At 58.0% G+C, this 22,609-nt stretch overlaps 2 protein-coding genes across 6 annotated transcripts in view; one reads left to right on the forward strand and one right to left on the reverse strand.

Annotated features, from left to right (window-relative positions):
* The window catches only part of CC2D1A (coiled-coil and C2 domain containing 1A), a 41,106-nt gene extending 35,708 nt beyond the window's left edge, over window positions 1-5,398 (forward strand). For all 4 annotated transcript variants that reach the window (XM_075061032.1, XM_032780352.2, XM_032780348.2 and 1 more), the window contains 3 exons: window positions 385-461; window positions 1,703-1,750; window positions 2,218-5,398. In XM_075061032.1, coding sequence (XP_074917133.1) covers window positions 385-461; window positions 1,703-1,750; window positions 2,218-2,238 — 146 coding nt within the window. In that variant the 3' untranslated portion in view covers window positions 2,239-5,398. The remainder of the gene's footprint in view (window positions 1-384; window positions 462-1,702; window positions 1,751-2,217) is intronic.
* Window positions 5,399-8,164: 2,766 nt separating this feature from the next.
* The window catches only part of PODNL1 (podocan like 1), a 17,525-nt gene continuing 3,080 nt past the window's right edge, over window positions 8,165-22,609 (reverse strand). For both annotated transcript variants that reach the window (XM_032780354.2, XM_032780355.2), the window contains exons 2-11: window positions 19,038-19,235; window positions 16,880-17,128; window positions 15,448-15,541; window positions 14,559-14,623; window positions 13,543-13,652; window positions 12,860-13,016; window positions 12,270-12,385; window positions 11,359-12,016; window positions 10,204-10,352; window positions 8,165-9,242 (exon numbers count right to left, since the gene is read on the reverse strand). In XM_032780354.2, the coding sequence (XP_032636245.1) occupies window positions 9,092-9,242; window positions 10,204-10,352; window positions 11,359-12,016; window positions 12,270-12,385; window positions 12,860-13,016; window positions 13,543-13,652; window positions 14,559-14,623; window positions 15,448-15,541; window positions 16,880-17,128; window positions 19,038-19,040 (1,752 nt within the window). In that variant the 5' untranslated portion in view covers window positions 19,041-19,235 and the 3' untranslated portion in view covers window positions 8,165-9,091. The remainder of the gene's footprint in view (window positions 9,243-10,203; window positions 10,353-11,358; window positions 12,017-12,269; window positions 12,386-12,859; window positions 13,017-13,542; window positions 13,653-14,558; window positions 14,624-15,447; window positions 15,542-16,879; window positions 17,129-19,037; window positions 19,236-22,609) is intronic.

Below are 22,609 nucleotides of genomic sequence, written 5' to 3' on the forward strand. Positions count from 1 at the left end.
GTTCCTATAGCACCTTAAGGGCCCCCCTGCTCTTCTTAGTCCTAATGGCTGTGCCTGACTGGGCCTGTTTAATCCCCCTCCCTCTCACCGTAGGCACAGGGGTGGGGGGTCCCAAGAGCAGAGATTCCCAAACCTCAGAGCGCTGGCTAGTCACACATGCTGGGCTGCCTTGTGTAACTGAGCGATTGTGCTAAAAGCAACTGAACATAAAGGCTTTCCTAATGCTGCATGACTGTGTGAGCAACCACCAGGAGCATTCTGCAGTTCAGGAGGGAGGTGTCCTGGAGAGAATCACTATTCAGCTGCATTCCCCACCACAGAAAGGTTTGAAGACCCCTGCCCTGCCCATAGCGGCTTGACTGAATCTAACCTTCCTCCCCCTAGAGTACCTGTTGCAGCTGGAGAGGTTCCTGCAGTTCTACACTGATTCGGCGCGGCGTCTCGGGAACGAGGGCAATCGGGTGAGGAAACCACTGACCGTTCTCTTCTCCCTGGCAGAAAGCTGGGGCAGAAGCCGAACGTTGGTTCTGTGATCTTGTGTGGTGGGACAGGGCAGGCGTCTTTGCATGAGCCCTTTCCACTCGTGATAAGTAACACGGGGCAACTGGTATCTGTGGGATTGGTGTGTAACTTTGTCACGGAGTCACCGGGCGATGCTCTGGAACTGCTCCCCACCAAGCCAGTCAGGACTTTGGGGAGCCTCCTCTCCCTTGGAGCAGACTTGTTCAGGGCAAGAAGCTCACACGTCTTCACCTCCTGGGTCTCTCCTTGGAGCATTCAGCATCCTCTGCCCCTCCGTGCCCCCACTCAGATCTGAACCTTAGAGTTCAGAAAATGAGATGCTAGCATGAAACCTCCAAGCTTAATTACCAGCTTAGATCTGATAGCGCTGCCACCAGCCAGGAATTCCAGTGCCTGGCTCACTCTGGTCTCCCCAAAACCTTCCTGGGGACCCCAAGACTCAGATGCCCTGAGTCTCACAACAAAGGGAAACAACCCCTCCCTTGTCTCCTCGTTACTTCTCCCAGGCTTCCCCTCCCTGGATGACCCTGGAAGATCACCCTGTTTCAATTCCTCCCAAACCAGAGAGATCAGGTTTCTCTCACCTCACTCAGAGTCCCTGCAAATGCAAGCTTTGACTCTCAAAGAGATTTTCTCTTCCCCCCTGTCTTCTTCCTCCCACCAATTCCCTGGAGCTGCAGACCAATCCCCTTCACCCAAAACTTCCCTCCCTTGAGATTTGAAAAATCTTGTTTCCTGATTGGTCCTCTGGTCAGGTGTTTGGTTCCCTTTGTTAACCCTTTACAGGTAAAAGAAACGTTAACCCTTAGCTATCTGTTTATGACAGGCCCAGGCCATCAGTTGCTAGGAGACAGAGTGTCAGGCATTTAGATGCACTGGCCCTTTGCTCTGCCAGATTCTTAAGAACTGCCTAGGGGACACTGAGGCACCAACACAGTATTCAGAGAAAACATTAAGAACATTCCTAGTTCATCACAAACTTCACATACTCATTACTGCCTGGTGGTTCTGTGGGGGTGTAGGTAGAAGCCTGGCTAGTCTGTTGTGCCAGGCCCATCACCCAGTGCTGCTAAGGTACCTGCTTTAAAGCGGCAGAGCTGTCAAACTTGGCATGGTCCCTGCAGCAGCTTCCCGCTGCCCCAGGAGAGTTTGACATCCTGATGCTTGTGTTGGTTAACAGGATGCCGCCAAGGAAGCCCTGTACAAGCGGAATCTCGTGGAGAGTGAGGTAAGCGTCCCCTAGCAGCTGAGCAGGGTTGAAGTGCATTCAGCCAGGAGTTCTTGGCTTATTCCAAGAGCAGGGTCAGTTTCCGACATCTCAGCCCTGCAGCCCCACTGGCAGCTGGAGGGGAGCTCGTTCTCCATGGCCCATTCCACCCTCGGCCTCTCTGCCCGGACTGTTATGGAGGGGGCTGACCAACGATGGAGGTCAATGATGCTTCCGAGATGGTTCACAAGGTTTATGGTGGCCCCGACGCAGTAGATTTTCCCAATCCTGGAGGCCTGGAGGCTCCAAAGTTGTCCTGCAGTCTCAGGGGTCCCGAGTGCAAGCGTTAGCTCCCTCATGCCAACCTGCTGTGGTTCCTATAGCCCTGCCCATGAGTTAAGTGCTGCTCATCCCTGCCCTGCCCCGCCCCGCCCCACATGGCCTCAGGGGCTGGCACTCACATACCCCCACGTGTCTTTCTCTTCCAGCTTCAGAAGTTCCGCAGATGAAGCCCTTGGTGTTTTGAAGGCCTGGGACAGAATGGCCCACCCCCCTACACTGCACTCCTCTTCCCCCCATGGGGGAGAAACTAGACAGACACTAATGGGGGGGTGGAGTTCCTTTCTGTCGAGGGGGAAGATGTACTGGAGGGGATGGGAAAGGCCCTGAAATTGACCTTGCATCCTCTGTTAGTGCAGGGCGGGTGCTGTCCTTGTGCCCTTCCCCACCCCGCTCTGGTGGTAGGAGTGAGCTCAGGCCCTGACCTCACCCCCCAGAACAGCCCCACCCCAAACCCTGAGGTGCATGATGCCCCACAGGGAGAAGAGCCAGACAATCACATGACAATCACTTTGCCCCTCTGCTCACGGAGAAGCACAGATGCTAGAGTCCACCCCGCTGCTGGTCCCCAGCTTAGCAGGAGAGCACTTTATTCACTAGGGTTTGTTTCTACAGGGGCTGAGGCTGCTCTAGGGCAGATACCTGTGGCAAACAGGTGCTGACCACAGGTCCTGCCTCCCTTTGGCAGGCTCAGCCCGGGGCTGCGAGGGCCGACAGTACTGCAGCGTGCAGGACTCTTCATCTCTGTAATAGTTCCCGGCCTGTTCTCAGCACCATCTGACGGGGGCCTGGGCTGGATCTGTGGCTCATGCACCCTGTTCCTAGCCACAGGTTTCCGTCCTAGTCCAGGCATGACCTGGTGCAAAGGGAAACTGCCCCGTCCCATCTCCTGCCCTGTCCCTCAAAGCCCAGTCTGAGCCAGGGTGGGAGTTGTGCTAGAATTCTGGGGGCAAGCTCCCTGTCATGGGGCACTGGTGCTGGCTGGAGCAGGGCTCTTCAGGGCCATTGTCTCTGCGACCCCCTTCCCCCTAGGTAAAGTGCAATCCACACTGCCCTTTCGGGCACTGGTTTCTAAGGGGGCTTCGTACTGCGCAGCGCCCAGGGCCAGGCAAAGGCTGCGACCTGTGAGCACTGCCCTGTGCTCCCCCCCCCCCCAAAGGTAGGGAGGCCCCAGGAGAGGGGGCATTTACCCTTCGCTCAGATAATCCAGTCCCCGGTGCTGTTCCTGGGGACTGCCCCATCCTCTGCCTGCAGCAGCAGCTCTCGGGGACGGCTCCAGCGCCTGTCTGCATCACACAGACAAACGGTGCGTGGTGTGACCAGTGCACGTCCCCGGACGCCCCCCACGCCCTTCACCAGCCCGTATCACCAGAGCTCCTGCTTTGGCAGCAGCTGCTCTTCCAGCCTCTGCCTGCGTTGTGGGAGGCAGGGGCTTCGTGAGCAGAGATGGGCAGAAAACCCTTTCCCTAGCCCCGAGACACTGTCTGAGCCCCCCCCGCCCCCCCACAGCAGCAGGGTGAGAGCCGGGGCGGTATGTGGGGCAGGAAGCTGCTTTAAGGAGTCAGAGCAGGGACGCAGCGAGTGTGAATGTGGCGCTGCCTTTGGCTCCAGAGGATGCCAGGCGAAGGGAGGCCGTTCCTGCCAGCTCCAGCCCAGGCCAGGACGATCCCAGGGAGCGAAAGGTGCCAGAGTGTAGCTCAGAGCAGCTGCCCCAACGGCCAGAACTGGCTCCCGTGTAAATACCGACTAAAACTTCCGCACCTTCTCCGACCTCGATGACACTGAAGATGCTCCCTCCCCCTTCTCCCCAGCATGGCTCATGGCAACCTCTACCCACCCCTGATTTGCACTCTGGTCATAGCTCATCTTGCACGGAGGGGTCCCTGCACCAATGCACTTTGCACGCACCTCTCCCCCAGGGATGGCAGGCCCCAGCTGCTCAGGCTGCTTTGTTCAGGATTCGCAGGGCTCCAGGCAGAGGATGCCTGGGGAGGGTGGTACACGCTGTGAACTGCCAACCCCGTCATGGGCCTGCTACTTTAAGGAGGCTGTGAAAGAAGGAAGTGGAGAACAGGGCTATTTCTCGAAACTTACCTGATCCACCCAGAAGGGCTACTGATCCACCCAGAAGGGCTACTGGGCCCGTTTGAGGGCTGTCCAGGATCCCCCTTGCCCTACACGTCCCACTAGAACCCAGTCACTTACTGGCAGTGGCCATAGAGGAACCTGCAGCTAAAGCCCCTCTCTGGCCGCTTGTCCCACTCCCATGCCCGTTCCTTGCCCTTTGGACAGAGAGCCGGGCACACGCACGCACGGGGCTGGCTTGCTCTCTCAGCGGCAGTAGGGTGAAACATCTGCAGTTCACCCTACTGCCCGTCTCCCCTGGCGCCTGGCTTCTCGCTGAAGAGACCGTATTCAGCCCTGGCAGGGGCGTAGGACATGGCTCGGGAGACCCTACCTGAGAATGGTTGATTTCAAAAACCCCATGCTCCATAGGAGGCTGCAGCCAGGGGCCACTAAAGGTACCCCTGGCTCTGAGCTGCCTAAACAGGAGACTGCAACCCCCGAGCAGTGCCCAGCTCTCCCTGGCATCTCGGTCCCAGCTTGGCTGTGGGCCAGTGGCTCTTCCTTGCGGGCCTGGCACTGAGAGACGTGTGAAACTGCCACAGGCAATGAGCCAGGTGGAGCCGCGCTGCAGCCCCTGCACACCAGCGGGGCAGCTCGCTGCCCCCTGCACTGGCAGGAAGTGAAGGGAGCACGTTAGGCTAATCTGGATTCTCCCCACCCCTTGCAAGTGACAGCTGGGTTTAAACAGAAACATTCCTTCAATCGCTGTAAAGAGCCAGATTCAAAGAGCTGCTGCTGGGTGATGGATGAGTTGATTAGCTGTCGAAATGGTCCAATCTCAACTTCCCCCTTTCCCCCCTAGACCTTCCTTTTAAACCAAATTTTAACCCTTTCTGTCTCTGGCCCGAGCAAAACCTTGTTTGAGGGTAAATAATGGGTAATTGTCTAAATGTCTATTGATCCTCCTGGTCTGATTCCACAGCTCAGTACAGCAGAGTATGTTGCTGGGTCTGGTTTTACATGCTGTAAGTGCCTATCTCTGGGGGAGTCTGTCTGTCTGTCCGGAGAATCTGAGAGCGAATGTAAAAGCGGAGATGTGGGAACTGACTGCGTTCGGGTTTTATTTTGTGCTTAGAGAGACCACAAATCTATATAAAGTTTTTAAGACAAATCTTTTTTTCTACCAAAAAAACAAAACCAAACCCAGCTCTACCCTGAACTGAAATCCTGTAACAAATAACAATTAAACCTCTCTGGAACCTCTTCAGTCCTTGTGTTCTCTGCCGGATTCCCCTAATGGCAGCTTCCCCCCCACCCCCCGGGGAAAGAGAGCAATTGTGCCTCCACCCCGTCTCATTACCCATCCTTCACTGGTGTTAGTATGTTCTCTCCAGCCAGGGCTATGGGTCAGTTAGTGGCGTGACTGCGTTGGCTCAAGCTGTGTTCCTAGTAAATTAATGTAATGTACACGTCCTACGGAAGCCAGTGTGGGTGAAACGCCCTGGAGATGAGAGTCCCACCCCTGAACAGCCAGGCAGTGGGCATCACTCAGAGCCCACTGCTCTAGTCGTCTCAGCTTCTTTCCCAACAAAGGGGCTAATTATGAATGGGGCTCCCTGCCCCACCCTCCATGAAATGGACTGAGATCTAGTGTGATCATTGCACATGCAGGCTGCTGAATGGTTGACAGTGCCGCATGCCTGGTCTGAAGCGGGGAGACCTGAGCACAGCTGGAGATGGCCCCAGGCACTGCCTAGGAAGAAGCAACCCCAGTAACACTCTTGCCCTTTTACCAGCTCAAAGTGCTGCGTTCACTTTGTCTCAGGATGAGGTAGCCCCATTTCAGACACTAAACGCAGGCACAGAGCCAGGTCTATAGCAGAGTGAATTAATGAGCAGATCCTCTAGGCTACCCTGCCTCTCAGCCTAGCTGCAGTCACGGTGTGCTTCGTGCAAGATGAGAGGCAGCACGTTGATGGGGGTGCGCTGTCAGGGCTCTGTGCTGCGCAGCTCGACCACTCGTTCCATGGCCGCCTCCTGCTGCCAGCTCCTCAGGTGGGCTTAGAACAGCTCAGGGAGTTGTAGACGACTTGGTTAGATTCATGGACCTGGAGGGAAGCTCAAAAGGGCACCTAGTCCAGACCCCTGCACTGAGGCAGGACCAGGTAAACCTAGGCCATCCCTGATAGGTTTGTCTAACCTGTTCTTAAAAACCTCCAGTGAGGGGGATGCCACAAGCTAGTCCTGTATTTCACTAGCCTGAGAGTTTTTCCTACTAGCTAACTGAAATCTCCGTTCTTAAAAACCTCCAGTGAGGGGGATGCCACAATCTAGTCCTGTATTTTCCCACTAGCTAACTGAAATCTCCTTTCCTGCAGCGTAAGGCGATTCCTTCTTGGCCTTCCGCTGCCACGCACAGTTGGTTGCTGTTCTCTGTGGAACAGCCCCTGACGTACTTGAAGACCTACCAGCTTCCCTCAGTCTTGTCTCACAGCTAACCCTGCCCAGTGTTTTTAACCCTCACACTCACCTTTTCTAAACCTTTTCATCCTTTTTGTTGCTCTGCTCTGTCCTGCCAGCAAATTGTCCACATCCTTGTAAAAGGCTGGTGCCAGCCCTGGACACAGCACTCGGCCGAGGCCCCAGCAGTGTTGAGTAGAGCAGGACAGTTCCCTCCCGTGTCTTACACACCACACTCCTGTTAATACACCCCAGAATATTAGCCACCTTCACAGCCGTAGCTCATATCCAATCTGTGATCCACCGTAACCCCCTGATCCTTTTCTACCGTCCTGCCCCCTACCCAAGGATTCCCCAGGGTGCAGCCGTGCGTTTCATTTCCTTCCCAAGTGCAGGACTTGCACTTTATTGAAGTTCATCTTGTTGAATTCAGGCCCCTTTTCCAATTAGTCAGGGTTGGTCTGAATTCTGACCCTGGCCAACGTGCTGCAAGCCCCTCCCATGGTGTCCTCTGCCAAAGCCGTAAGCGCACACTCCGCTCCATTAGCCAAGTCATGAACAAAAAGATTGAGTAGGACCAGTCCCAGGGCAGAGCCCTGCAGGATCCCGCTAGCTCCGTCTCTCCATCTCGACAGTAAACCACTGAGAGCTACCAGAGTGGGGGGGTTTCAACCCATTGTGCGCCCACCTACAGTCGTTTCCTTGAGCCTGCACTGGGGCCAGATGAAATCTATTTGTCAGGGATTCGTTCCTGGGGATGGGAGCTAACTGGGCACTGCAAAAGGAAAGAGGCCCTGGTTAGTCCATTCACTCTGGGGTCTTTTGTTACTGGACACAAAATGTGTTCCCCGCCCGTGGTTCGGAAACGTGGAGACCCCCGCCGGCTCTGCTGGCATCATTGCCTGGGTCCAGGCCCATTCCCCAGCCCAGCATCTTAATACCTTCCTTTGGCTGCAGCAGCGCTTTGCAGCAGTGCTGTTGCTGGGTGTCTGTTACTGGCAGCCCTGCAGGCGCAGGTTCTAGACCCCTACTCCAGCCCTGACGGTGCCTATGCTGCAAGCACAACAGTCACTAATGGACAGGGAGGGGCCCTTTCAGCTGGGTTGGAGTTCAGGCCCTGGCTGACGCATGCCTCCAGCTGGCCAACTCAGGCCTAGCAGCGAGCAGCCCTCCTGGCCCCTGCACGGCTGGTTAAAACGCTTGGCTAAAGTGGAGTGAGGCAGGGGTGGCTCTAGACATTTCGCCACCCCAAGCACGGCGGCATGCCACGGGGGGCGCTCTGCCGGTCGCTGGTCCCACAGCTCCGGTGGACCTCCCGCAGGCGTGCCTGCAGAGGGTCCGCTGGTCCCGCGGCTTTGGTGGACCTCCCACAGGCGTGCCTGCAGAGGGTCCACTGGTCCCGCGGCTCCACCAAAGCTGCAGGACCAGCGGACCCTCCGAAGACACGCCTGCAGGAGGTTCACCGGAGCCGCGGGACCAGCGGACCCTCCGCAGACATGCCGCCAAAGACTGCCTGCCTGCCACCCTCCTGGCAACCGGCAGAGCACCCCCTGCGGCATGCTGCCCCGAGCACACGCTTGGCGTGCTGGGGCCTGGAGCCACCCCTGGAGCAAGGCCTTAAGTGCCCAAGGGGATGTGCTGCTTCTCGGGACGCTGGGGCAGGGCTTATAGGGGTGTGTCGGCGCCCCGTGCAGCTGAACGAGCCCAGAAGAGCAGACAGCGTAATCCCTCTGGAACGCTGTCTCAGGGAAGTGCAGGGAGGATATTGAAACCATGTTATCGCTGCGATCTGGGACGGGCTGCATCAGAGCCTGGGAGTGAGGGAAGGCGGCTGCAGGAAATGACAGCAGGAGAGAGGGATTTCAGCAGGAGATGTTGCCAGAGCTCCTCTCAACCCAAGAGATCCCAAAGCACCTGCCAAGTTCAGAGCTGGTTAGAGGTCTGAGAGGAATCGCACCTGCTGATAGCAGCTCAGAATTTAGCCCTATACAGAGGGAAATAACTTCCCTGGCACTGAAATCCAGCCACCTCTGGGGTGGAACATGGCAGTTCTACGTGATGGTTTGGATGAGAGGTGGAGAGTGCAAGGGGGACTTAGGAAGGCAGATGGCCTTCCCCAGGCTGACCAAGGGGCAGGACCCCAATTCTGTGGTTGGCTGAAAGAGCAGGAGCGTGCCCCATGCTCCCGGTAGCACAGCGCCCCCAGGACTGTGCTGACTCTCAGGGAAGAGTGCTCCCTACTGAGACACTCGCCCTACTCCCCACCATAGCTGGATTTTCCTCTGTCCAAGTGCTGGGCCTTCCCACCCCTGCTTAGCTGCTGCTCCCTGACAGGACCACCCGAGCCCTTGGCGATAACAGAGTCTAGGACCTGAGCAGTGCAGCTGGAGAAGGACAAAGCTGCCCCGGTTCCTCATTTCCTCGCTGCTATTCAAGCTTCCCTGAAAACCAGGCCCAGGGCAGACACTGACTAGCTCAGGCTGAGCTGTCCGCTTGTTAGGCGCCTGGGTGAGATCTGAGCCAGCGCCCGGCTCGTGGCATCTTGACACTGATGGGTTCTGGGTTCCCCGTAGTGTCCACAACCTCCAGCTGCTTCAGGGCCGCGAAGGCCTGGTCAGACACGCTGGCTGCCAGCAGGCGGTTGGATCTGAAAGAGCAGGAGGACAGGTGAAAAACTTGGTTCTGTGCCGAGAAGAGGCCTCCTGAGACGGCATTTGTTGGCTGAATACTCTGGGGAGATGGTACCCAGGGCCATCTCAGGTCATAGAGCAAGGACGAGACAGTCCCATTCTGTTGGGCTCCAGCCTGGGCCTCCCCACCCCGTAAGTGTTGCTAAAGCGCGGGAGGGGGTGTGGAGAGCAGCGATTTGGCTCGAGGTCACTCAGGCTACCTCTTGCGCTAACGCTAGCCATGTGGATGTTGTGACTCTGGCAGGACTCAGGCTGGCCACTCAAGTCCTAGTCCACCCAACCCCATGGGTTGCAGCTCGGGTGGCTAGCCGGAGCCACCGCCTCTGCTCCCCACCATCGCTGGATTTCCCCAGCGAAGCTAGTGTGAGTCTGTCTACCTGCGCTGCAAGGCATGTGCCCAGCTGCAATGTGACACACCTACAGCGAGCCAGGGGTCCTGACCCCTTCACCCCACACCCCTCCCAGAACCAGGGACAGACCCCGGAATCCTGACTCCCAGCACCCCCTGCTCTGACCCCTTCACCCCACACCCCTCCCAGAACCAGGGACAGAGACCCCGGAATCCTGACTCCCAGCACCCCCTGCTCTGACCCCTTCACCCCACACCCCTCCCAGAACCAGGGACAGAGACCCCGGAATCCTGACTCCCAGCACCCCCTGCTCTGACCCCTTCACCCCACACCCCTCCCAGAACCAGGGACAGAGACCCCGGAATCCTGACTCCCAGCACCCCCTGCTCTGACCCCTTCACCCCACACCCCTCCCAGAACCAGGGACAGAGACCCCAGAATCCTGACTCCCAGCCCCCCTGCTCTGGCCCCACCTTTCGGAAAGATCTGCGGGAAAGCCAGTCAGCGGGACGGCAGGGCAGGAGCCTGCCTGTGCTCCCGGCACTAACCTCCCTGCTCTGGCTGTTACCTGAGGACGATGGCTCGGATGTCGGGGATGGTGTGAAAGGCTTCGGCCCCAATGACAGCAATGCGGTTGTGCTGGAGATACAGGTACTCGAGGGACTCTGGCAAGTCTGGGGGGATGTAGGACAACTCGTTGTTGCTGAGATCCAGGAGCTGGGGAGCAGGAGGGACAGGGTTACCCAGGCCAACAGCAAAGTTCTCAACAGCTTCTTGGATTCACTCTATGCTGCTAATCGCCGGTAACACCCTGCCAGGCCTGACTGTTCTAGACAAGGTTCTTGCAGGGAGGCGGGTCAGGGACTTGAACACAGCCTTCGAGTCCCTACACTGGGAGAAGGGAGAAAACTCAAACCACTTCTCCATTCAGCATGTAGTTAGCCTGTGGAACTCCTTGCCACATGAAGTCAATGAGGCTGCAAACAGAGTCAGACTCGAAGAGGGGCTGGATGTTTGTATGGATGACAAGGAGATCTGAGTTAGAACGGTCTGGAAGGGAGATTAAACCTCATGGTTTGAAGCCAATCTCTGACTATTAGGAGACCTTCATGGGGAGAGCTGAGTATCCCTGTGGGAGTTCCTGAACCTTCAGCTGAGGCATCTAATGGTGGGGCTCTCAGAGACAGAATACGGGGTACTTGGCCATTGGTCTCGATCCTGTCTGACACTGCCATGCTGCCAGAGGGCTCTTTAACCTAGCAATGAAGGTACAAGCTCAGGAGTTCTGGTGCCTCATCTCTAATCACTGAGCCACATCCCCTCTCAGAACCAGGACAGAACCCAGGAGTTCTGGCTCCCAACCCGCCCCCCCAACCACTCTACCCCACTCCCCTCCCAGAGCCGGGATAGAACCCAGGAGTCCTGGCTCCCAGCCCCCCTCTAACCACTTGACCCCACTTCCCTCCCAGAGTCGGGATAGAACCCATGAGTCCAGGCTCCTAGCCACTCCACCTCTAACCATTCGACCCCACTGCCCTCCCAGAGCCAGGATAGAACCCAGGAGTCCAGGCTCCCAGCCCCCCCACCTCTAATCACTGAACCCCACTCCCCTTCCAGAGCTGGGATAGACCCAGGAGTCCTAGCTCCCAGCTCCCTGCTCTAACCACTCAACACCACTGCCCTCTCTGCTTCCATCATTAGGGCAATCGTCCCCCTCCCTCACCTTGAGCCCCTGCAGCTCCTGCCATGTGCCAGGGGTGATGGAGCCGATGCGCAGCCTGTTGTGGGCCAGGTGCAGCTCCTTGAGGCCGGTCAGGTTGGCCAGCAGCTCAGGCGAGAGGGAGTTGATCTGGTTCTTGTGCAGCTTGAGCACCTGGAGGCTGGGCGGGAGGCCGGTGGGCAGGAGGGTGAGCTGGTTGCCCGACAGGTCCAGGGTCTCGAGCCGGCGCAGCTTGCGGAAGGCCAGCCGGTGGATCTTGGCGCTGTAGAGGCGGTTGTAGCTCAGGTTGAGCTCGGCCAGCAGGTAGGTGTTGGCGAAGTCCTGCAGGCCGATGTGAGTGATCTGGTTGTGCAGGATCATGAGGGAGCGCACCCGGCGGGGCAGCCCTGGGGGCACCCGCTCCAGCCGGTTGTTGTAGAGGTGCAGCGTGTGCAGGTTGCGCAGCTTGAGGAAGGCGTCAGGGTGGACGCCAGCGGCCGTCAGGCGGTTGTTCTGCAGCAGCAGGTACTGCAGGCCACGCACCCGGCTCAGGCTGTCCCGTGGCAGCGAGTCTATGCGGTTCTTGCCCAGGTGCAGGATCATGATGTTCGGGGGGAAGCCAGCCGGGATCTTGGTCAGGTTGTTGTTAGACAGATCCAGGTACTCCAGGCTCTTCAGCTTGCTGCAGAGGAGAAGGGCAATGGGGTGCTGGCTTGTGCCATAGCCTCCTGCTCTACCGGACCCAGGAGTCCTGATGCTCTGGTCCCTCCCCCCCGCTCTAACCATTAGACCCTGCTCTCCTCCCCAAACTGGAAATAGAACCCAGCAGTCCTGACTCCCAGCCCCACTGGCTAGAACCACTAGACCCCCCTCCCTGCCCAGAAGTCCCATGTCCTCCCCTCTAACCACTCGGCAGCTCCCTCCCTCAGTCTCACCTGAAGGTGGAAGGGTCCATGCCCTGGTTGGACAGGTTGTTGTTCTGCAGGTAGAGCTCTCGGAGCTTCCAGTGGCTGCTCAGCGCCCCCCTGGGGATCCGGGCGATGCGGTTGTTCTGCAGGGGCGGGAGGTCGCGGCCACTAGAGATGCTCCCGAGCCTGCCTCAGAGACCGTCAGCAGGCCTGGGGGGGAGACTGCCCTCGATATGGTACCAAGGTAACCACTAGGCCACCTAGCCCAGCTGCCATCTGAATGGCAGAGCTGGGGCACAAAGAGGCGATGGCCTTGCCCAAGGTCCCAGAGTGAGTCAAAGGCCACACTGAGACTAGAACGCAGGAGTCCTGGCTCCCAGCCCCCTGCTCTAACCACTAGATCCCACTCCCCTCCCAGAGCTGGAAATGGAACCCAGGGGTCCTGGCTCCCAGCCCCCTGCTCTAACCACTGGCCTACACCTCCTCTCCCCATATCAAAGACAAAGCGCTGTGGGCCTTTGGGATGTGTCATGCCTCAGGGATCCAGGCCAACCACACGTTTATACAAAGCACCTGCGGAGGCAGATCCCCTGCCATGAGCCCAAGCCCTGCCCCACCTGTAAGTGGAGCCGGACGAGCGCAGGGGGCAGGTTCTGGGGCAGGTAGCTGAGCTGGTTGCTGGAGAGGATCATGGTGCTGACGGCGTTGGAGCCGCTGAAGGCGTCATAGGGGAGCCCGGTGTTGGTCAGCTGGTTGTTGTGAAGATACACGGACCTGCATGGAAGAGAGGGAAGCAAAACAGAGCTGACACCAGAGTCTCTGGGGTAGGGTAATGCCCCTGTCCTGCATTACCCTACAGGGGAGAGCGCCCCCTAGTGAGTCGTCCAACCCTGCAGCACGGCGCCCCCTAGTGCCATGCTGGGGTGAGCACCGACTTCAGGGGGAGAGCCCCCCCCCCCAGTGAACCCCCATCCTGCTCGCTGCAGCACAGCGCCCCCTAGTGCCATGCTGGGGTGAGCACTGACTGCAGGGGGAGAGCCCCCCACCCCAGTGAGCCCCCATCCCGCTCCCTGCAGCACAGCGCCCCCTAGCACTGTACTGGGACACTGAGGTCAACACAGAGGGGAGAGCGCCCCCTACTGAGCTCCCTACCCAGCTTGAAGAAGAGGCTCACACCAGTCAGGCCCAGAGCTTGGCTTAGCCAGTCCAACCCCCTGAGATCAGCAAACAACCCAGAGCTGCAGACCCCGCCCGTTGGACCCCCGCATGCCGAGGCAGGAGGCCTGGATGGCAGCTCTACCTGAGGTTGGCTTTCTGCCCAAAGGTGAGCGGGTAGACTTCGGTGAGCAGGTTAGCAGCCAGGTCCACTATGCGCACTGTGCTGGGGAGGATCTGCGGTGCTACCGTGAGCTGGGAAAAAACCAAAGGGGAACAGGCCGATTCTAGCAGAGCAGTGTGGCCCCGGATCTACCCGCTGCTGCCAGATGGCCTGGCCAGGCTTTACACAGGGATTGCTTCACTGGTCAGTGGCATGTGGCCACCTCTGCGGTCAGAGGCAGGGTGACCAGATGTCCCGATTTTATAGGACAGTGCCGATATTTGGGGCTTTTTCTTATATAGGCTCCTACTACCCCCCACCCCGTCCCGATTTTTCACACTTGCTGTCTGGTCCCCCTAGTCAGAGGCAGCAGCTGTTTATACAGGGATTGCTCAACATCTGGTCTGGGGTAGAACACAGCAGCTGTTTAACAGTGCCCAGGGCCACCACACAAAGGTTTAGGACAGGAAGTGGAGAGGAATCCTCTCTCCAGTGAGCACAGCAGCAGGAGGTGAGGAAGACAGGATGGAATCACACCAGGGTTACCACAGACACTTGAGGGAAATGTGTCAGCATCTCTAATGACCACGTGGGACCCATCTCCTCTGAAAGGCAGCACCTCATGGTGCCCCTGAATGCCATGCTGGGCCCCGGGGTCGGCACAACTCAGAGGAAGCGTGGCGCCCCCTAGTGCTGCACTGACTCAAGGGACAGCACCGCCTACCGAGTCCACCAATCTGCTCCCTGCAGCGCAGCACCCCCTAGCGCCACATGACAGAGTCACCCATACTACCCCCTGCAGCACCCTTGGCTTCCCCTGGAGGTCCCATCCTACTGGCGACCACACTCAGCATGGTTTGGCTTGCGAAATCCCTCTCTCTCACACACACGTGCAGAGCCCTCTCCAGCTAGCTGGGCGCCATCCCTGCAATTGCTGGCACCATCCCTGCTCATTAAAGCCCTGCCGCCCCCGAGTCAGGCGACAGCCGCACGCACACCTTGTTGTTGGCCAGGTAGATGTACTGCAGCGAGTCCAGGGACTCAAAGGCTTCATCCGGGAGGCCTAGAAAGCAGCAGAGAGAAGAGCGGAGATTGCCTAGTCCAGGCACACCCTGCGCAGAAGGGAGGCCAGTACGTGAACCTGCTCCATCCAGCTAGTGAACTCAGATCCTGCCTCCCTCCCTGAAAGGCCCCATGGCTGCTTCCACTCACCCACAGAGCTACGCATCCTGTAACTGGCATCCAGCTACCCAGAATGCTTTGCATCCAGCTTCCCATCATGCTTTTCTATAACAGTCCCAAAAAACTTCCCAGGCTGCTGAAATGCAGCTGCTTCTGGGGTGGAGCATGGCAGCTGTTTGCACAACACTGCATAGGGACCATTCATCTAGCGCTGAAATGCAGCTGCCTCTGGGGTGGAGCGTGGCAGCTGTTTGCACAACACTGCATAGGGACCGTTCATCTAGAGCTGAAATGCAACTGCCTCTGGGGTGGGGCGTGGCAGCTGTTTGCACAACACGGGCATAGGGACCGTTCATCCAGCACTGAAATGCAGCTACCTCTGGGGTAGGAACCAGCAGCTGTTTAACAGCATGCGACAAGGCTACACAAGAATTTAGAAGGGGGCATGGAGGAAATTCCTGTATCCAGCTGAAACTGCAGGACAGAGGGACTGCCTGCAGGTGCATCCTTCTGAGATTCAAGGAGAGGAGGATAAAGGGATGATGAGCTCTGATACCGGACATGGGGATCTCTCTTCTATAGGAGGCCAGAAGAGGTCTCCCTTGACATGCACACACACGCCCAGGTCTCGCTGGCAGGGCCCCTGCCCACTGCACCCCTCCCTTCGATGGCGTCCCAGCCCCCTGCCCGCGACAGCTCCCTCACCTGCGGAGATGATGTGGTTGTTGTGCAGGTTGAGGGTTTTCAGGCTGGTCAGCTGAGCCAGCTCGTCGTAGGGCAGCTCCCGCAGCTGGTTGTTCTGCAGAAGGAGACCCGCTCACCTCAGTCCCTTTGCCCTCGGCCGGAGGGCAGCAGTGAGAGAGAGACGGGAGGTGGAGAGTCAGGGAAGGGCTGCTCTGGGCTCTGGAAGGGATTCCACTGAGGTACCTCGTCCAATGGCCCCCGGCTGCTCCCTGACCCCCGGGGCACCGCGTCCAATGGTCCCCGGTTATTCCCTGACCCCCGGGGCACTGTGTCGAATGGCCTCCGGCTATTCCCTGACCCCCGGGGCACAGCGTCCAACGGTCCCCGGTTACTCCTTGACCCTCGGGGCACCGCGTCCAATGGTCTCTGGCTGCTCCCTGACCCCCGGGGCACCGCGTCCAACGGCCCCCGGCTACTCCATGACCCCTGGGGCACCACGTTCAACAGCCCCCAGCTACTCCATGACCCCTGGGGCACCGCGTTCAACAGCCCCCAGCTACTCCATGACCCCTGGGGCACTGCGTTCAACAGCCCCCGGCTACTCCATGACCCCCGGGGCACCACGTCCAACGGCCCCCGGCTGTCCGCTGACCCCCGGGGCACCGCGTCCAATGGCCCCGGGCTGCTCCCTGACCCCCGGGGCACCGCGTCCAATGGCCCTCGGCTGTCCGCTGACCCCTGGGGCACCGCGTCCAATGGCCACCGGCTGCTCCCTGACCCCCGGGGCACCGCGTCCAATGGCCCTCGGCTGTCCGCTGACCCCTGGGGCACCATGTCCAATGGCCCCCGGCTGCTCCTTGACCCCTGGAGCACCGCGTCCAACGGCCCTCAACTGTCCGCTGACCCCAGGGGCAGTGCGTCCAACGGTCCCCGGTTACTCCCTGACCCCCGGGGCACTGCGTCCAACGGCCCCCGGCTGCTCCCTGACCCCCAGGGCACCGCGTCCAATGGCCCCCGGCTACTCCCTGACCCCTGGGGCACCACGTCCAATGGCCCCCGGCTACTCCCTGACCCCTAGGGCACTGCATCCAATCACACCCAGCTGCCCTCTGACCCCTGGGGCACCATGTTCAACAACACCCGGCTGCCCTCTGACCCCTGGGGCACCATGTCCAACGGTCCCCGGCTGCCCTCTGACCCCTGGGGCACCACGTCCAGCAGCCCCCCAGCTGTCCTCTGACCCCTGGAGCACTGCGTCCAATGGCCCCCAGCTGCCCTCTGACTCCAGGGCACCATGTCCAACAGCCCCTGGCTGCCCTCTGACCCCTGGGGCACTGCGTCCAACAGCCCCCGGCTGCCCTCTGACCCCTGGGTTGCTCTTTAGACCTTCCTCAGTAACTGGGATCTGGCCCTGGCTGGGCTCCTGGGTTTGCTGGGGGCCAGGGACAGTTACCTGCAGAGAAAGATGCTGGACAGCTCTAGAGATGTTGCTGGGGAAGACGTGCAGGTCGAGCCCACCGCACTCCACCGTCTCCTCTGAGGGGCAGGTGCAGTTAGCCGGGCAGCCTGGGTTATTCTTTGGGGGCAGGGGCCCCACGTCAAGCGGGGGGGATGGCGGGGCATCCTCGTCATCCTGGCTTCCGACCAGGCAGACGGAGGGGATCTTCACAAAGAGGACCAGGAGACAGCCGCAGCTCAGCCGCTGGGGAGAGGGGGAGAGGGTCTGGTGAATTCTGGAGCAAACTGAACTATCTGTATGCTGCAGGCCTGCAGAGAGGGGAGCCCCCAGGCCTGGCGCTGCTCAGCCCCATCAATGTAGGCTCTGTCTCCAGAGCACCAGCCACTGCTGCGGGGGGATGAAGGGCCCCACTGAGCGGAGCCCGCTGGGGATCCAGGCAGGTCGGTTTACAGAGCACTTGGCAGCTCTGAAATGCCTTAGTTGTTGTTTTAGCCAGCCTGACAGCCGATCAGCTCCCCCCAGCCGCACAGGCCAGCGTTTCACCACCTCAGCATGGCAGCCAGCTTGCGTGTGCACGGGTGTGTGTGTCTGTAAATTAACACATCAGCGCCTGGCACAACGGGGCCCTGATCTCGGTTTGGGGCTGCAGTCGGGTGGAGCTGGGGATGAGGGCTTTGGGGTGCAGGAGGGGGCTCCAGGCTTGGGGAGGCTCAGGGCAGGGGGTTGGGGCACGGACTTACCTTGGGTGGCTGCCGGGCAGCGGTGCTGCGGAGACAAGGCAGGCCGCCTGCCTGTCCTGGGGCACTGCTCTGCGCCCTGGAAGTGGCCAGCAGGTCCAGCTCCTAGGCGGGGACGGGGGTGGGGCAGGAGCTCCACGTGGAGTGCGGAGCTGGTGCATGGGGTGGGGGCAGCGCGCAGAGCCCCATGCCCCCCCCACACACACACACCTAGGAGCCGGACCTGCTGGCCGCTTCCGGGGTGGGGGCAGTGCCCCAGGACAGGTAGAGACTTGCCTCCGCACCCCACCGACCGGACTTTAAATGGCCCAGCCGGCAGTGCCAACCGGAGCCGCCAGGGTCCCTTTTCAACTGGGTGTTCCAGTCGAAAACCGGACACCTGGTCACCCTAACTATAATACAAAAAACCCCACTCTCCTGCTGCCTGTTTCGTTCCCTGGCCACATGCTTTTTCGGAAGCAAGATGTACATTTCTGGAACGACAGAGACACACTACAGGGCTCCCATGAGCTCTGTTCGGTATCCCAGGGAGTGATTTACCCTCAGATGGGACAGAGCCCTGGAAAACGGCCTGGAGGGAATGGCCCTGCAGGGCTAGCTGGGCTCCGATAGATCCCCTACAGAACAGGTCCTGTCCCACCACAGCAGGATCTGTTCAGTCTTCAGCTTCTCCGCTGAGGCTGCCAAAATGGACCCAACTGTGACGTAGTTAGAAATTGGCCGGGACTGGGGGAGTTGCTCCCATCCCCTTTGGGAGCCAAGTGTGAAATGAACAGGCAGGATCCCAGCCCAGATCCCAGCTGGGAGACAGGTCAAAACCTGCCAGCCTGACAGGCAGTAAAGGGCCCCTTGTTGACAGCTCCAACAAACTGGCCATAAAGAAGGAGCTCTGCTCTGACTGGGGGGACGGGGGTTGTATCTGCAGGGCAAGGCTAAGGCGCGTTGATTGCAGGGTCTGGGGACATTTGCCTTAATGCCAGGCCCCTGCTCTACTCACTAGACCCCACTCCCCTCCAAGAGCGGAGAATCGGCCCTGGGGTCGAAAATTGGATCTCCTCTGGGCCTTGCCTGGGGAATCCCCTTGGACACAGACCCACCAGTGAGAGCACTAGCAGCTGAACCACTGTCTCATGAACCCTGCTCAGAGCAGGTGGGGGGCCAGGCCAGTGGGAGACTGTCCCCCAAAGGATGGGATGAATCCCTCCTAAGATTTCCCCCTTTTGGCCAGTGCCAATCCAGCTACGCGGGTTTGGGTGCTCTCCTCCCTCCTCCAGCTCAGAGTGGGATGGCCCACAGCTGCCCTCCTGAGTCACCCCCCTCTCCCCAGCCCAAGCAAGCGTCAACGGAGCCTTGTCACCAACAAGCCTGAACTCCGCTGGGTCCCCAAAAACATCGGAGCCAAAGCTCTCCCTCACCATAGCCAGGTCCCAGCTGCGAGTCTCCCAGGCTCCACTCTGCAGAGTCTTCTCAGGATCTTTAATTGAAGCCAGACTGGCGCAGGGCTCCTGATTCCCTCTGCTCTGTCTTTGCCTCCGAAATAAAGATCATCCTCACATGGTCCCCACAGGAACAGTCGCGTTCCACACACCCCCCCACGCTCGCCTCCCAGGGCACTGGAAAAGGAAACGGAGAAAGCAACCTGCCAGGAGCTGTCACGCTGCCTGGGCGTGAACTGCAGCCAGGACGCTGTGTCTTTGCTTGCTGTTGTCTTCACGTCTGATCAAAGCCAAGGGAGGGAGGTGGGATGGGGGGAGATTCGGGCTACGGGCAAGTAGGGGGGCTTTGTGTCGGCCGCAATTGGGGTTGCATAATGGGGCTGGCAGAAGTCCTGAAGGAATGTTTGGAAGGGATCACGTTTACTGAGTCTGGTATTCCAAGCATGTATAGAGGCAGATAGGACTCGGGGGAAACTTAACTGCTGCTGTTTGTTTTTCCTAAGTGCGGTCAGAACCGCCATGTTCTGCCCCTGCCCCGATCCTGTTCTGCTCCGCACTCAGCCACTAAGCTGCCCGCCACGCAGCCTGGCTTGGTATTAGCACTGCCACGTAACCCGGGGGAAACTGAGGCATAATGGGCTGACGTGACTTGCCCAAGGTCACCCAGGGCACTGGAAAGAAGTCAGGAGTTCTTCCTCAAAATCCCTCACTAGACCCCACTCCCACCCCAGAGCTGGGAACAGAACCCAGGAGTCCTGGCTCTCAGCCCCACCTCCTCTAACCACTAGACGCCACTCCCATCCCAGAGCTGGGAACAGAACCCAAGAGTCCTGGCTCCTAGCCCCCCCTGCTTTAACCACTAGACCCTACTTCCATCCTAGAGCTAGCAATAGATCCCAGGAGTCCTGACTCTCAGTCTTCCTGCTGTAAGCACTGGACTAACATTTCCCCCACCCCAGCAGAGACCAGCCCCCACCCCCAGGAAACTTAAGCCCCCATGATCTTGACCACAAGCCTCTGATCTCTGGGCTCTGCTCCCACTAGGGACCCCCGATTTCTCCCATTAACCAATAGGAGGTGGGAATTCCCAGATTCCCCTCTTCCCTCTGCCAAACACGATTCAGCTTCCCGGCTGCTCACTCCTTAGTGCTGACTTATCCAGGCGCAGAGCCCGGGGGGCCAGCAAGGGGACGTTGCCTGATTCCCATATGGGGTAACATTTCTGGCTCCCAATGAGCCATGAAGAATGTAATTTGTCCGGCCTCAGAGACCTCCCTGGGAATCGCAGTGTTTGTGCTTCAGAGTCAGTGATAATGGCCAATTACTGTAACTGAAATACTTGTCACCCAGCCAGCTGTAAACCGCTACACAGTTGCTTCAGCAGGCTGGGTGCAAATTCAAGAGACCACAGGGGCTTTCTCTGAGCCCGTCTGGACAAGCCCCATGGGCTGTGCAGGGAGCAGGGGCTAACTCCCTGGATTGGCTCCCAAACCATCCCCCACCCCAGGATTTCCCCCCATCGTAGATTCAAGGCAGCTATTTCTCTGGGCTCATCCATCCCAGAGAAGGATGAACTCCTCTCCGGTTCCCATTCTCAGTGCTGCTGCTGGTCCCACTGCTCCAAACCCTGCATAACTCATGCCCCTTACGCAGATGTCATGATGGGAGGTGGGGCCAAGCCTCTGTCTGGGCTTCTGTCTCTTCTAGCGCCGGAAGGACAGCTCATCCCAACCCAGCCCTACATGCTGCTCTAGGCAAAGAGAGGAATTGGCACCCCTTAACCCAGCTGGCTTGCTGCTTCCATCTCCCCCCAATCTCTCCTTGTCTGTGTCATTCCCCCTCACCTGGAGGACCCCCCTGGTTTCTGCTCATATGTCTGTAGCTGGTGCTTAGAGATTTAAAAACATGCCCCCAGAATTCTTTGCACCTCCTGCAGAGTTAGCACTTCAGAAGTACTGAGACAGCTGCCACAAAGGATTCTGGGACACTGAAGTGCCACTACTGCAAAGGATTCTGGGGCACTGAGGTACCTCTGCAGCAAAAGCCTTAAACCGAATCAATGCCGTCATGTTTCTAAACATCCTTTAGTGGTAGCTCTCATTACAGTACTTCTTAGTACAGGAAATGTCTGTTGGGCTTCACTACCTGGAGCCCTCTCTCATCCGGGGTAACATGAACAGCTCCACAACACACATGCAATATTGCCAACCCCAACCGGTCAAACGCCAGGAGATGTTTGAGCTCTTTTCCTTTGCCTTTTTGAGCTTTACAAGGGTCGTGTTTCCAGGCTTTCCTCTGCTGCGCCGGGCTAGAACGGGAAAGCTTTTAAAAAAGAAAAGCCAAGATTCTCACGTAATAACATGACTCCAAGAGCTGGAGCTTTAAGAAAACCACCAAATATCACAAGACTGCATGTGGCTGAGTGTGGCTTTGCCCTGGGCTTGTTCTCGTAAACCATCCTTGGCCCAGCCACAATGTGTCATCTAAGGAGGCAGCATGGCCCAGTGGCTAGGGCCCTGGACAGGGACTCAGGATACTGGGTTCTATTCTTGGCTCTGTCCTGTTGGGGGCACCAGACAGGCTACTTCACCTCTCTGTACCTCTGTTTCCCCATCTGTGATGTGGGGATGACAATACCTCATTTAAAGCTGCTTTGAGAAGGGGCAGATGAAATGCGCTACCTGAGAACGAAGTATCAGACTCAATCCCATTTCAGCTCAACCCCTCACATGTTTCAGCTTCAATTCTTTCATTCCTTGCAAACTGAAATCCAAGGAAGATGCTAGAATATGCTCCAGCCACTGCCAAAAGCAAATCATTAAGAAACTTTAGCTGTGTTTTAAGAAACCCCAAGCTCTCCTTTCAATGCCACACACTTCCTATAATTACAGACACTCAATACCAAGCCAGGTCACTGGAAAGCACTGACGCTGTTAAAGCCATGGGACCAGTCAGATTTCCAGTATCACCATGTAGTACAACAGAGAACCCCACCATCCTTAAAGCAAAACTGAGGAGTACCCAAACTCCTTACAAGGTCAGAGTCATCCTTGGCTCCTAATTGGCAACACCCAATTTCTTTAAATCTAATTTACTTTCATGCCATTTGTGTACTTTGCAATTTGCTCCTCAGGGGGTTGATCAGTGAAACCAATGTGTACGTCGTTCTTCTGTAGAGGACAGAAAGGAACTATGAATTTGCTATATCCAATCTGACCATCCGTCCAGCTAGGCCTCTGTCCAGCTTCTTAGAGTACCTGTTCAGCGCACTGCCCCATGTGATTCAGTGCACCTGCTTTCCTAGTGCATTGGATCAACATCCACCCACTCTAACATACAGAATGGGAAGAGACTGTCTAGGAAGGAGTATGGCAGAAAGAGATCTAGGGGTCATAGTGGACCACAAGCTAAATTTGAGTTAACAATGTGATGCTGTTGCAAAAAAAGCAAACGTGATTCTGGGATGCATGAACAGGTGTGTTGTAAACAAGACACGAGAAGTCATTCTTCCACTCTACTCTGCGCTGGTTAGGCCTCAAATGGAGTATTGT

Source organism: Chelonoidis abingdonii, chromosome 26, assembly GCF_003597395.2.
Source record: "Chelonoidis abingdonii isolate Lonesome George chromosome 26, CheloAbing_2.0, whole genome shotgun sequence".
In the NCBI taxonomy this organism is placed as follows: domain Eukaryota; kingdom Metazoa; phylum Chordata; order Testudines; family Testudinidae; genus Chelonoidis; species Chelonoidis abingdonii.